Below are 15,464 nucleotides of genomic sequence, written 5' to 3'. Positions count from 1 at the left end.
AAAACATGTTGTATTATTTGAGAACTTTGTGGCCTCCCTCTTTTGTCACATACTGTAGAGCCAGGTTATGACAGTGTAAGCGTATCGGACATCACACAGCTGCCTTTAAAGTGTTTGCGAGCTCCAAAGCTAATTTGTAAGGCATTGCGTATCCTGTGGAAAGTGAACATGGAAGAGGAAATTGATCCCGCTATAATGAAAAAACAACGAGCAAAGCTAACTCTTAAGGCCATAGAGAATGCTTTGCAAAGTCGGATGAATGCAAGAAAGGCCAAATTAGGTCAGCTGACAGGAAAAAGAACAAGATTCCTTGGTTTTTGGATGATTGCTGCGTGGAGGTGGTGGAAACCAAACTACTGACGGAGTTTAACCAACTGTTTGGTGAGTTTTGTGATATAAATATCTCAGGTAAATAAGCAGTCAACAACCATTAAATCAGAAAAGGAAAATGAAATTAGATCAGATATGCTGGTTTGAGCCAAGGGCAAATTCATTCATAATACAGTGTTGCTCATGGGATTAAAGAGGCAGATTTAGATTAAAATGCACTTCCAATGGAAAAGGGTATTGGGCGTGCAATGGTGCATTCAGTCAGATCAATTCAAGTTCAGAGCTGTTATCCTTGCTGTTATCCCGCAAGCTCCTAACCATAAGGGGGATCCTTGCTAAGCTCAGTGTATGATCCATTGGGACTTGCACCTGTTAATTTAAATGCCAGGAAAACTATGCAGGAGCTTTGCAGGATAAGATTGGGATGGGATGAGACTGTGCCTGAACATCTTGCCCAAAGGTGGTTCCATTGGGTTTAAAGTTTGGGTTAAAGTTTAGAGCAGTTAAGTGACTTTGCAACTGACAGATGTTTGAAGCCAGAAAACTTTATTCAGACTGTGTCTGTTCAACTGCATAATTTTGCAGAGACTAGTGAGGAAGGCTATGGTACAGTAACATAGTCCAGCAAAACAGCAGTAATCCAGTTCACAGTCCCTCCTAATGCCCATGAACATCCCTCACTTGAAGCAACAACCTTGGCAGTACGTGTGGACAAGGAGTTACAGCTTCCACTGGAGGACTACATATATATAAGGTTTTGCCCATTTCTAGCTGTATAGGGTGTCAGAGATTCAGCAGACCTTAACAGTCTCACAGTGGTCCTATGTGAATTCTCAGCTTAATCCTGCAGACTGTGCATCTAGGGGTCAGAACATGAACGCCTTACTGTGAAACTGTGAATTCCCTTGTTAAGAAAAACCAAACTCAAATGTTACTCCTTAAATAAAAGAGAACTTTCAGCATAATTATCCCTTTTAAATGATGCAGCTGCAGCTTTAGACCTTTATCAAATCGTAGTGCAACACATGAAAATGATCTCTGCAATAGTTGATTTTTAAAAAAGTGAAGCAGAACAAAATTAGAAAGGTTTTAGTACAGACCGTTTAGGTCTCCAAAATGTCCGTTTTGGAATATTTTGGCACCATCTGTGCCATTTGAATTTTCTCATGTACTTTTTTTCCTTTAGGCTTATCCTGTGACTTCAAGGTCGCCATAACGATCATTTGTTCATATGTAGATTTGGCAGAGTTTTTACACCGGATGCCCTTTCGGGCTTGGGACAGGCACTATGATAGGCCTGATAGGCCATCCAGATTTGCGGTAAGCGTATTGCGTCACTTCCTGTTTCTGCACACTCTTGGGTTTCTACCGAAAGACTGTTTACTGATTAATTGTAGCTGTTATTTTTACTTAAATAAGTGATTTCTTCACACAAGAATTAATACTTAGTCGTAACATACGCTTGTATTGCACAAGCACCTGCTTTTGCAAAACATAACCAGCTAAAGTTTACAAATTCCACATTTCACTTATATTAGCTTCGCTAGCTTAGCAGTTAAACATTAGCAATGGCTTCTCTGTCTCCCTCTGTCTCTCCTTCTCTCACTTGCTCGGTGTGTCTCATGTTCAGTTTTTCCTCTGCCTCCTTTAGTGATAATGGTATATGTAACAAGTGTAAGGTTTTTGCAGCTTTGGAGGCGAGGCTCACGGAATTGGAAGCACGGCTCCGCACCATGGAAAACAACTCCGCTAGTCAGGCCCCGGTAGCTGGTGCGGGCCGACCTAGCGTCAGTGTCTTGTCCCAGAGGCACGAACTTCCGACCCTATGGTCAGTAGGCAGGAACTATACCTATTGAGCCACTGCCGCACCTTGAATATTCTCATGTACATAAATTATATAATTCATTTGGCAGGGTGTTCAATACATCCAAATACAACAGTTTTTGGCATTTTTTTGAAGATTCAACCAGACCTATATATATTTTCTATTCCAAAAATGACCACACAAAGCAACTGAAGGTTAATTCCAAATGGAACAGATTTACTTTTATCAAAGTGTAAATATTTCTGTAATAAAACTGTAAAAACACATAAATCTAAAACAACTATTTACACTATTGACTATTTATTTACACATGACCATCAGGAATTTACTGTCAAGTTACTGACACAGAGGAACCTTAGACTTTGTGCAACACACTGCTGTCTTCACCCTGGTTGGTCCAGCATTATGACATCTCTTACAATGCTTCCTGGCCTGTGTTTCCTTGCTTTCGAATAATGAAGGCATGCAAATGGTGGTGGTGGGTCGACTGCTGAGCCTTCAGCAAACTCCAGCATCTCCTTAGCGAACTACTCCCTGAAGGTCTTGTGGGTGAAAGGTCACTCGAAAGAAAAACCAGAAGAAAAACAAATATATTCATTCAGTGGCCTGGTTCGGAAATTGCAATTACATGTAAACAAAAAAGCAAAAAACAACCACTGTGCTAGGGAAGTCGACACACACACACACACACACACACAAAATGACATATTATTTATATACCGTATAAATATACATATATATATATCTTTTGGCCCGGTCTTATTCCTTTCTCTACAAGAGGACTTCAAACTAGGACAGAAATCTTAGATTTTGATCCTGGAATCTGCTGGAGCCACTTTCCCCATTTGGGATCACAGCCTATTACCACAGGTACCACTTGTACCTTCACCTTCCACATCTTTTCTGACTCCTCTTTCAGCCATTGATATTCCTCGAGGTTCTTATGTTCCTTCTTCCTGATGTTGCTATCACTTGGGATTGCTACATCTACCACTACAGCCTTGTTCTTCTGTTTGTCCACAACTACTATTTTGGGTTGGTTGGTCTTTACCAGTTTGTCAGACTGCATCTGGAAGTCCCACAGGATTTGTCATTCTCAACCACCTTTGGAGCGGTGTCCCATTTTGATTTCAAGCCCATACTTGGCACAGATGTTTCGGCACACTGTGTCAGCCACTCATTCATGTATGCCCTGCCTGCTAGCATCTTGCACACCGCTGTTATGTGTCTGTATTGTCTCAGGGGCATCTTTGCACAGCCTGCACCTGGAGTCCTGCCTGGTATGGTAGACCACAGCCTCTTGATCTTGTACTTAGAGCCTGCTCCTGTGCTGGTAGGATTAGTGCCTCTGTGCTGTCTTTTAGACCACCTTTTTCCATTCACTGGTAGGATTTTTCAGTTGCTTCTTCTATCTGAAGGTGGTACATACTGTGCAGATCCAACATCCTGATGGGTTTGTTCTTCACAAACCCATGAGGATGCATTGTAAGGAGCTTCCTTGACTTGATGTCAGTGGCCTCTATCTCCTCTTTTGGCCAGTGTATTATACCTGTTGGGTACCTGATGAATGGGAGAGATTATGTGTTAATCATCTGGACTTACCATTCACCTGGCTTCTCAGGACTTGCCTTGCTCTTTGTAGGTACTTGATAGTAGCTGCTTTCCTTGTGGCCTCTTTATGTTTACCATTTGGCTGGGATCACAAGGTACCTCTAGCTATCCTCAACATCTGCTATCTTGCCTTTTTCTACCCCTCAGTTCTGACTACTTTTCCTCTCGTTGTTAGCATCCGTCCACATTTATCCAGTCTGAATTACATTCCGATGTCCTAGCTTTATATCCTGGTGGTATGGATCAGTGAGTCGATGTCTCGTTAACTCCTGGCATACAGCTTGATGTCATCCATGTAGAGGAGGTGGCTGATGCTCGTTCAATTCCGTAATCGATATTGATACCCACTCTTGGTGAAGCTCTGGCTGAGGGGATTCAGGCCTATGCAGAAAAGCAGCAGGGACAGAGCAACTCCTTGGTATATGCTGCACTTGATGTTGACTTGTCCAATTGGCTTGAAGTTGGCCTCTAGGGTTGTTTTCCACTTAACATTGACTTCTTGATGAAGGATCTTAGAGTCACGTTGAGTAGCACAAGTAGCTGGTGCTTTGCTATTCTGGTGTTACTACCGAATCCTTTCTGGGATCTGCTTATGTACTGTGTATGATCCATGTGCCTGCTCATCTTAGCTAGTCCTATTATGCCTGACAGGAGCTTCCACATTTTGCAGAGGCAGGTTATTGGGCAGTATTTGGAAGGGACTGCTCCCTTCTGGGGGTCCTCCAGAATCAGGATCATGTGGCCTTTAGTTAAACATTTAGGGTAGGTTGCTCATTTGTGGTGCCAGGTGCTCATGGAGTGAGGTTAGCTTCATTAACCAGTGGACATGGATCATGTCAGGACCATGTCTGGTCCTTTCCAGCTCTTCATACTTGAGATCCTCTTTTGGATGTCTGATGGTCACTGGATCTTCAGGAAGGCTCCTGTGGGATCCTCTCAAGTCCACCAGCGACTGGGTATTGTTGTTACTTAATGCCTCGGTCTCCGATATGCTTTTCCAGTATTGTTCAGTCTCTAGCCTTGGCGAGTCTGCTCTTATGGTATTACCCTGCCACTTTCAGTGCACCGTGGATGGCTCAGTGGAGAATATCCTGTTTATTCTCCTGGTTTTAACTTTTCTGGTGTACCTCTTCAGCAGGTTAGGTAGGTATGGGCAGTTTGTTATACCTAGGTAGGTTGTGCTTCTTCATCATCATGCCTTTCTGCAATTCTGATATTTTGGAACCCAATCTCCGATTGTGGGGGTAACGATGATATCTACCCCCTGACCTGTCGTTCTGGCTCCCCCTTGCTGTAGCATTTGTGTTGTACCTCGTCAATCTCCTTAGTTGTGATAGGAGATATTTCTTGCATATATTAACCCCTTTCGCTAGTTACTTGTATAGTAGCATTCCAATAACACCCTATATATATATAAAACAAAGTAATTTCCTGCAGAGGATCAATTCAGTATTATTCTATTCTATTCTGTTCTGTTCTACATGCACAAAATGTGTAATTGTGTGTCATATCAAAAGACTAATCCAGAATTTTGCCCTGACAAAGTTGCTAGCTCTAGATAAAATTGACAACAATAAATCTAGAAATACAACTTTTAACTTAAAGTCCCTACCTTTTCCGATGATAGAAGACAGTAATCTGAGTCCTCATGTGTTTTCAGAATGTAGGTCTTCGTCTGACAAATCAAATACACAGACTGCTCACGATGTCCTCCTCCAGTAGTCTCAAAACTTCCTCAGCATTGTAAAGTCTCTTCTTCAAAAAATGTTTTCTCACAATTCACAAGAGTGAAGTGAAAAATGAAAAAGAAGAGAGGAAAACCAAGTATTTCTTACTCACTCTGCCTAATAGTATGTAAAGCTACCGGTGCTGCTATTTACCTGGTTCTGCTTACGCATTGCTCTAGCTCTGTACGGATGGGTAAACATGAGTGAATGACACCTCATTTTGAGTGTAAGAGCCAATACAATGAAGCTATACCCACCAAAGTTAGATTGACAACACTGTCAGATAATCAGAATGAGCAGAATGCCAGTGTGGGGGATGTGCAGGCTGCTGCATATGGACTTTCTAAGGCTTCCCAGGATCCTAAAGCCTGTCAGATAATTTATTTGAGTCTAACCCAAAGACATAGGTCTAACAGGATAAAATGTGGATCATGGTTAAAATAAACCTTTCACTGCAGAACAACAAAGTTAAAAGACATTTTGCAAAGCCAGTTCTGTTGTTATTCTTCGCCTTTTATCTCTCTGACTTTGTGGTGTTGAGTGCTTTGACATATATATATGGAATCTGTAGAGTCTCTGCATTTTACATTTGAGGTGTACATTGTGTCTTCTGTGTAAAGAGTCATGGCAGGGGGGAAATGTAACGATTGGGTTGACACAGTAGTGCTGTATGGAGTTTGATATGTATTTATTTTGTTGTTATTTGAGTTGTGTTAGAGCATGTGGAATGTATATACCTTTATAGCCCAGGTTCTGCTTTTTAATTAGATGTGCAACATCACTATATTCGTTCGTAATTAGTGGTTTGTTTTACAGTGTGTTCCCAGCACCACCCAATGTCCCCCAATTGGGGGACTTAAGGGCTCAAGACCTCTTCTCTTGCCTAGCCTTACTCCAACTCACAGTTATCTCTGCGACCTGCATCACAGCGGTCATCATAGCAGTCTCAAACCGCTATGATGACTCATACTGGGTCATCATAGCCCTTGAGGGACACTCTCAAGGTCCTAGTGGTCCTTGAGAGTCTCCCAACGCACACATACTGCTACAGGAAACTAAATCTATAATCATTAATGATGACCTAATTCTAAAACTTTGTTAGAGTCCAAATCATGGCCTAAATGTGCAAAACTAGTAAATGCACCTCACATTACATCTGGATATCTTTCTTAAAAGCAATGTGCTGGTGTGCTGACAATCTGTGTAAAATAAACAAACAAGCACCTTAAGTGCAACATTTCTTTAAAGAAGCATCACCAATACATCAGGTTTCCACATAAAAAAGGGTTATGATAACCATATTTAACATACCCCTTCTTAACCCTGGTAAAGTCAAAAGCCATCTGGCGGTAGGCGAAGGCTTTCTCGTTCAGGTATCGTCCATACCGTCTGATAAATGTAGACATGTCATAGCCTAAACAGAATGAAATAAATGCCAGAGAAAGAAAGGATGTTAATGACACTAATACATTTTGATTTTCGAATAAAAATTATTTGTCCAGGAGGACCTGTTTTAGTGTAAATGAAACTGGTTTTAAGTGATCAGTTTACCTGATTATTGTATATTTATTATAGGTAAAATCTATTTAGGAAAAAACCTTTGAAATTCTCAAATTTTGTATTAATTGTAGCAAAACAAATTTATAAATTGTATTTTTGGTATTAGACCTTAGAAACAGAAATGTGTTTGCTTGTGTACATTATGCACAAGTAAGTGTGTTTGTGTGCTTACAATTACACGTGTGTGTCCCACCTTGTGCCATTCTCATTATTTACCAGATGGCTCTCTTTGTGTTTATCTCCCCGGAATGCACATACTAAATGACGAGAGTCATTCATACCGTGAGAACCAGTTTTGTCGATAAAGTTGCTGAGGTTGAACAGGGAGGTCCGGGAAGCCAAGTACTGAATGAACCTCTGACAAAGAGATAGAAAACACAATGATGACATTTTTAACTACTAGAGGTAGTGAAGGCAAATTAAAGTCGAGGAATACAATAATATATACATATATAATAAGATTTGTCTCTCTATGGGATTCTATCTATGATTGCACACACACTGGCTAAATAAGTTACTAATTAAAAATAGCATTTATATTAATGTTATATTTCAGAATAGAAGTTAAACAGCTTTAAGGTAAAACTGCTCAGTCTGTATAACATTTACTAACCTCGTTGCCGTAGACACACATGTGATGAGTAGTGACAAGGGCCTTAAAGACGACCACCCAGCTGGCATTGGTGGATCGCTCAAACAGTGTGTCAGCCATCTGAGGGATGTTCACATTGGTGGTATTGGTGGCTGACACCAGGTCTGCAACAACATCACAAAGACACATTACCATTGTTAATACTGTCTCTTGAGACTTTAGTATTAAGTGGTCTAGTTTAGGAAATGTTATAGAGCCTGACAAGCTTATCCTTAGACAAATTTGTGTGTCTTGTGATAAAACTCTGCAGAGTTCCTCGAGACAGCCCTGAGACAAAGCCAAGAAGAAGACCTGATGCACATACAAAATGATGTTGGTGCACAAGCCCACACACAAGTACACACACACGCTGACACTGCGAAGAGATGGAATAATACTTTGTCATCTCTCTGACCTGGGTTGCAGTTCAAACCCTCAGTGTCCAGACAATGGAATACTCTGTGTCAGTGACAATTCAAGATATATACATCCTTTTGAGTTGGACAGCAGTGATACAGATGAATGTGTAGAGTGCAGTTTTACACTGAATCACTTTTGCTTTTAAGTTATGAGAAAGAATAACAGCATTTATCAGTCTATTTCAGGTACAGTTTATATTGAACTACTTTGCATTCAGTTGTATCTGAAATATTTTTAATGATATTCTTGTTTCTTTTTTTCCTTTCGGCTGTTCCCTTTCAGGGGTCCCCACAGCAAATCATGTGCCCCCATCTAACTCTATCCTCTGCAACCTCTTCTGTCACACCAACTAACTTCATGTCCTCTCTCACTACATCCATAAATCTCCTCTTTGGTCTTCCTCTAGACCTCCTGCCTGGCAGCTCCAACCTCAGCATCCTTCTACTGATATATTCAAAGTCTCTCCTTTGAACATGTCCAAACCACCTCAATCTGGCCTCTCTGACTTTATTGCCAACACATCTAACATGAGCTGTCCCTCTGATGTCCTCATTCCTGATCCTGTCCACTCTCATCACTCCCAAAGAAACCCTCAACATCTTAAGCTCTGCTACCTCCACTTTCTGTTGCTTTAAACCATTAACCTTAAGTAATAAAAAAATCCTGCACCTTCTTTACCTCTGCTCCTTGTAACCTCACCGTTCCACTTGGATCCCTCTCATTAACAAGCATGTATTCTTTCTTGCTGCAGCTAATCTTCATTCCTCTGCTTTCTAGAGCAGACCTCCACCTCTCTAGATTTTCCTCCACCTCCTCCCTGCTCTTGCTACAGATCACAATGTCTTCAGCAAACTTCATAGTCCACAGAGATTCCTGTCTAAACTCATCTGTCAGCCTGCCCATCACCAGAGCAAACAAGGGGGCTCAGAGCTGATTCTTGATGCAGACCCACCTCCACCTTGAACTCCTCTGTCCCACCTACAGCACACCTCACCACGGTCTTACAGCTATCACACATGTCCTGCACCATTCTAACATACTTCTCTGCCACTGCAGACTTCCTCATACAATACCACAGCTCCTCTCTCGGCACCGTCATACACTTTCTCTAAATGTACGAAGACAAAATAAAACTCCCTATGACCTTCTCTGTACTTCTCCATCAGCCCCCAAATACTGCATCTGTTGTACTCTTTATACAATATTGCTGCTCACAAATGTTCACCTCTGCCCTTAGCCGAGCTTCCACTACTCCTTCCCACAACTTCATTGTGTGGCTCATCAGCTTTATTCCTCTGTAGTTGCCACAGCTCTGCACATCTCCCTTGTTCTTACAAATCAGGACCAGTACACTTCTCCTCCAGTCCTCAAGCATCCTCTCTCCAAGATCTTGTTAAACAAACTAGTCCGAAACTCTCCTGCCAGCTCTCCTAGACACTTCCATATCTCAACATGTATGTCATCAGGACAAACTGCCTTTCATCCACTTCAACTCCTCATTTCACTCTTACTAATCTTTCCTACTTCCTGCTCTACACCAGTCACCTCTTCTACTCTTTGTTCCCTTTCATTTTCTACATTCATTAACTCTGCAAAGTTCTCCTTCCCATCACACTCCTGGCACCTGTCAATACATTCCCATCCCTCTCCCTAATTGCATTAGCTGTAGTGGTCCAATCATCTGGAAGCACCTCCAGACCACCTAGAGTCTGTTTCAGTACCTCCCTAAAAACTACACAACATTCTTTTTCAACTTCCACCACTTTATCCTCTGCTTTGCCTTAGTCCCCTTCATCTTCCCCACCACCATTTTACACACCACCTTCCTGTGTTGTCTGGCTACACTCTCCCCTATCAATACTTTGCAGACACTGATCTCTTTCAGATTACAACATTGACAACAGATGTAGTCCACCCAAGTGCTTCTACCACCGCTCTTATATGTCACCCTATGTTCCTGCCTCTTCTGGAAGAAAGTGTTCACTACAGCCATTTCCATCCTTTTTGCATCCTTCTTGTCTTTCATCATCTGTCCTGAGGTCCAAACCTGCCCATCACATTCTACTCACCTCTGTATCCTTCACCTATATGTCCATTAAAATCTGCACCAATTACCACTCTCTCACCTCTGGGGATGCTCTGCAGCACTTCATCCAACCCACATTTTACCTGTGGGGCATAACCACTTAGAAACATTGAACATCACGCCTTGAATTTCTAGCTTCCGACTCATCAACCTGTCTGATATGCTTTTCACCTCCGGAACATTCCTTATAAACTCCTATTTCAGGATAACTCCTACTACATTTCTCTTCCTATCCGACCCATGGTAAAACAACTACAACACTGCTTCTAAGCTTCAAGCCTTACTACCTTTCCACCTGGTCTCCTGGACACACAGTTTATCCACCTTATTTCTCTGCATCATGTCAACCAACTCTCTTTCCTTCTCTGTCATAGTCCCAACATTCAAAGTCCCTACTGTCTGTCCTACACTCTTGACTTTCCTCTCCTCTCTCTGCCTACAAACACGTCTTCCTCCTCTCCTTTGACCAACAGTAGCCCAATTTCCACCAGCACCCTGTAGGTCAACAGCACTGGTGGCGTTCATTGTTAACCCAGGCCTCGACCGATCTGGTATGAAAGTCGGATTTGGTGTAGAAATCATGATTCACATGGTTAATTTGGCATGGGTTTTACATTGGATGCCCTTCCTGACACAACCCTCAGCATTTCTCCGGACTTGGGATTGGCACAAGAAGACACTGGCTTGTGCCCTCTTTTGATTGCATTGCCCCCTTGTAGTTGCATTACCCCCTTGTGTTTGCATTGCCCCCCAGTTGAGCCTAAAGAATTATTTAAAATGACTCAAAACAAGAAAGCTGCTAATTTAATGTCCTGTCCATCAATTTTAATGAGTAATTGTCTCAGCTCTATAATATGATGTGCACACAATTTTGTGGACCCGTGGCCTGTCATACCCATTCTGCTACATGCACTGTAATATTCATATTAAATTAATTATCTATAATTAATTTTGACAAAGTTCATTAATCAAAACATTCTCACCCAAACAATCATTTTAATCCTAAAATGTGATCCAAAACCAAACCTGAAACATTGCCATTTGCGATCCGATGACATTTACTGTTTTATATGCTTAGCTTTATATTTTTTTTCCAATAAACATTTAACAATATATGTTTTTTCATTCTTTGTATGATGAGGACATTTCTAATGAGTTATTGGGGTTTTCTCAGAGGCAGACAGATGGCCAGAGATACATAATCCAAATATAAAATTCCAACCGGATTTGGTCAAGCAGAGTAAGTAATGTTTGAGAAGGAATCTTTGCAGCATGTTTGGCCAAAGTGACAAACGTTCTAAAGCATTTTTAGCATAAATGTAAATGAGGGCAGATGTTGCATTTGTGAAGGGCACAGTGAAGGTAAACTGTGAACAGTGGAACAATATGAAGCAATAGCATTTAACTTCCTGACATTTAAGCTTTTTTTATGCTGATGGCCATAGAAGTCCAGACTGTGTGTGTCCATACAGAGAGTAATGCTGCAAATATTGACACCTCTGATAATATAAGAAGAGGAAGAACATTACATCTAAGAGACCTTGGCCTTGCCTCAAGTAGGTAGATACCAGACTGCAGACAAGACCAAAAATACATCAAGGTGATGAGCAAGGCATAACAGGATGGAAGAAAAAGCGCTGACACATACAGAAGAGCAGAGAGTGTGTTGAGACAAACAGCTGTAGACTGAAAAAACAAGGAGGTGTGTGAGTCAGGTCATGGGAGGGGGGCAGGACAGAAACTGGGGTTAGGGCGTGAGGGGGCATTGTAAACAGATTATTACTAATCACTGGTTTTAGTCTTGTTATGGAGGTTGTTTCACCACCCATCCCCCATACAGCACACACACCTGTCACCCACCTCCTTTTACACTGTCTTCATCATCTAACACGTCCCCATTATCTGCCATTGTCACCTGTGGCACCAAGTGTAATGATTCAGGTTTATTTGATTATCTTTGTAGCACAAAACAGGACAAACGAGATCAGCTTCAATGATTCAAATTCTCATGAATGCGTTTTTTTATCTTGTTTTAAGTGAATCTAGTACTTCATTTGTGGAACCAGTTAGTCTTTCTGAACAATGTAACTAATTGCTCACAGCTTCTCTCTAAAGGTGACCAGTGTTTTTATATTTACCAATAACTGCAGTGACATCAAGTCCTTCACCACATTAGGGATAATTTTCTCTTAAAATTATTTCCATCCACTGTTTTGTCTTCACTGCCATTTCTCTGTCGCGTGGTCAGCCTCACTTTTTTGTAGAAAGATTAAACTCTTCTGAAACTGCACACTCAAAAAACCCACAGAAACATGGTCCCTTCTCATACAAGTAGTGTGTACGTGTGTGTGTGTATCTAATGAGGATTGGGTGAGCTAAATAAAGACTCTTACGGTAATCCACTGTCAACAGGGAAGATCTAGGAATGAATAGTAAGGCCTTGTACTGTGTGAGTGTAAGTTTGTGTGGAACTGTGTCTACGTATGCACATGTTTTTTACTCTATGTATGCTATTATACTGTGAGTTGTAATTGCAAATTATACCACTCTAGTTGTAGCCAGAATATTCCAGATGAAATTACACAGTACACTTCTCTGAGCTAATGTGCACATTCATCTGGGTAGAATAATTCCTGTCTGCTGTCAGCTATGTGCAGTGCAATAGTGACAAAAGCTTCTTCAAGTGGTTTCACACTAGTTTACACCATGCTGTGAATAAAATCAGCCCCTTCTTCACCCATTAACTCTCTATATGGTCAACATTATAGGAACAAACACTAATTTGCTTACTTTTAAAAAATTATATTTACAGTTAAAGGATTGATGCCAATATCATAATCGAGCCTACATGTTAAATGTGAGGTTTTATTTAGCAGCTGGATCGCTTATCTTAGCACAATAACCATACAGTAATTGTTCATAGCATATAGTAATAACCAAACTCTAGAATGTCTCTGCTTCTAGGCAAGACATTACCTTGCACATCACAACCTGCAAAAAGCAAGGTGTTGCTTATACATATTTTGAGATTAAATGAAAAAGATAATGTGTATTCTAATCACACATTATTGTATATTATTTGAAACTTGTTTTTCAAAGAGTACAGTTCAGGAACTACTTTAATTTAACTTCACACCCTGAACTTTTAGCAGTGACTCCCGGAGGCACATACAAAAGGAAGAAGTTAAGAATGATTTTTTTCTCCGTAAAACATTTTAAGTAAATATTTTCAACAACACTCATCATTAAGTGTTTTCATTTAAAAAACAATCAAAAAATGTCAATGGAGCCACTGCGATTGTTGCTTCACATTTCAGATGACAGATGTATGTCTATGTCATTACAGTGCCATCCCCAGACAATCTCAATCTGTTGCCATAGCAACTGTACTGCACCACCACCATCACTACTACCACTAACACACACCCACATCGACTACAAGAGTCAGTTACTGTCACAATGACAAAGGAATAAAAACACTTAGGTAGACATCTAGAGTCAGGTGCTGTATTAAGCCTGGTGAAAGGTGACTAATTACTTTGTAATGCCCTTTATTGTACTTGTACAGCACTTTCATTCTGGAACTTAAAGTAATCCCCTTAAATGTTTCCCATTTTCAGCATTAACTATTTAAGGTCATAATACACAAGTGATTTATGAGTATATTTATAATTTCTATAAAAACTTTGAGACCTTTGAGTATTTCATGTTATTTCCACCAGCCAAGAGCCACGTGCAAGAGAAGCACAGTGGCCTACAAAAACATGAAGCTTGTTTAATTGCTCCAGATATAGATACAACATAACCTCACCTCAAGAATAAAAATCTTTAGGACACCTTGTAGAAGTCACTTGAATATAAAGCCTATATCAGTTGTCCAGCATGTCAGCATTATTTGTGCTAACATGACATGTGGTGGACAAAGAAGTCATGACTTGTGCCAGTGACAGTTTTTTAAAAAGCTACAAAAGCTAAAGTCATCCAGGCAACAAACATGTGAAAACAGCAGACAAAGAAGAGCATTGGTCTTTGGTGCATTCTGGCACTAGCATTATCACCTTTGGCTGTGTAAATAATGCAAGGCAGTCATTGGCTGATTATTAAATTATTCAGCGGGAGAGCGGATCACCAGATATAACGTCTTTGCCCAAGACAGAGGACCAGACCTGGTTAATGACCACACACCGACACAGATAAGAGACATCCAACCAAATGTCTTTTAGAGTCACCTAGACTACCCATCCCAATCTTTATTCAGTGCCACTATCTGTATTCTCTGGTCTGACTCAGTATTTGTGGGAGATGACAGTGATTAATCATGATTTGTCATAAGTTAGCACCTGCTGTCATCTATAGATGTGCTAGTAAAGCTGTGAGGTGTGATAATATTCTTCATCTGTGACTTTACAGTCCGAAAGTGTCTAGACTGGTGATATACATGCTTTAATTTTACATTTTAAAGTGTAGTCTCTGTGTCCAGCACAGAGTCCTTTAGTATCATGACCTGCAGGTCTTCTTCACCTCTAAACATTGAAAGGCTTCTGTGTTAAAGGAAAGTGATTTTTTAGGACAGAGAGCAGACATTAAATGGCCTTGTTCTGAGGATGCCTTGTCACTCTACCTTAAAATATGTCCTTTTACTCCCTCCCCCTCCCACTTTCTCTTCTTGGCCCATCATGTTTACTAGAGACTTGAGGCTGACACAGAGGGTCACCGGAGGGGTCATCACTATGGCTACATCAATTCATTATGGCACCACCACACCCACTGAAGCAAAGGGAATTAAAACATAACTGCTCCCAATTATATCATAGCCCATTTGGATGTGATGACATGTGGTTTGTAAAGACTGAGGCCTGTTACCCTATGGGCCCTATATGATCTACCCGTGCAGAATGAAGGAGGAGGAAGAAGGACTACACTTACAGTCCAGGTGCTTTTTCTTGGGCGCCATCACTTCATGAGTGGTGGCTTTGCAGACAGCCCGGGCCATATCTGATCCCGTTAGCTGGTATTGCGCAGCGGCAATGCGATCCGTGAGCGTTTGCCCCGACATTTTCTCTCCGTTCAGTCGACCACCTCAGGAATGTATTTCACCACGGGACGGGGTGGAACTAATAAAAGAGAATAAAACCAAGCAGCTTCCCGGTGGTGGTTCAGTGAGTGGATCCCGTGCTGTCCTCCTCCACAGGCCCGTGACCTTCTGTGTGGGCGGAAAAGGCACACAATATGAGCTCAAAGCGCAAGTTAAGTGTTGTCTTTGCATCAAATCAT

General features: G+C 41.2%; 1 protein-coding gene across 13 annotated transcripts in view; it reads right to left on the bottom strand.

Annotated features, from left to right (window-relative positions):
• LOC137102901 (clathrin coat assembly protein AP180-like) overlaps nucleotides 1-15,464 on the bottom strand; it is a 30,837-nt gene that overhangs the window by 14,669 nt on the left and 704 nt on the right. For all 13 annotated transcript variants that reach the window (XM_067482843.1, XM_067482842.1, XM_067482841.1 and 10 more), the window contains exons 2-5: nucleotides 15,117-15,393; nucleotides 7,667-7,809; nucleotides 7,335-7,410; nucleotides 6,805-6,907 (exon numbers count right to left, since the gene is read on the bottom strand). In XM_067482843.1, coding sequence (XP_067338944.1) covers nucleotides 6,805-6,907; nucleotides 7,335-7,410; nucleotides 7,667-7,809; nucleotides 15,117-15,246 — 452 coding nt within the window. In that variant the 5' untranslated portion in view covers nucleotides 15,247-15,393. The remainder of the gene's footprint in view (nucleotides 1-6,804; nucleotides 6,908-7,334; nucleotides 7,411-7,666; nucleotides 7,810-15,116; nucleotides 15,394-15,464) is intronic.

Source organism: Channa argus, chromosome 17, assembly GCF_033026475.1.
Source record: "Channa argus isolate prfri chromosome 17, Channa argus male v1.0, whole genome shotgun sequence".
NCBI lineage: Eukaryota > Metazoa > Chordata > Actinopteri > Anabantiformes > Channidae > Channa > Channa argus.
This window is presented reverse-complemented; position numbering and strand designations above follow the sequence as displayed.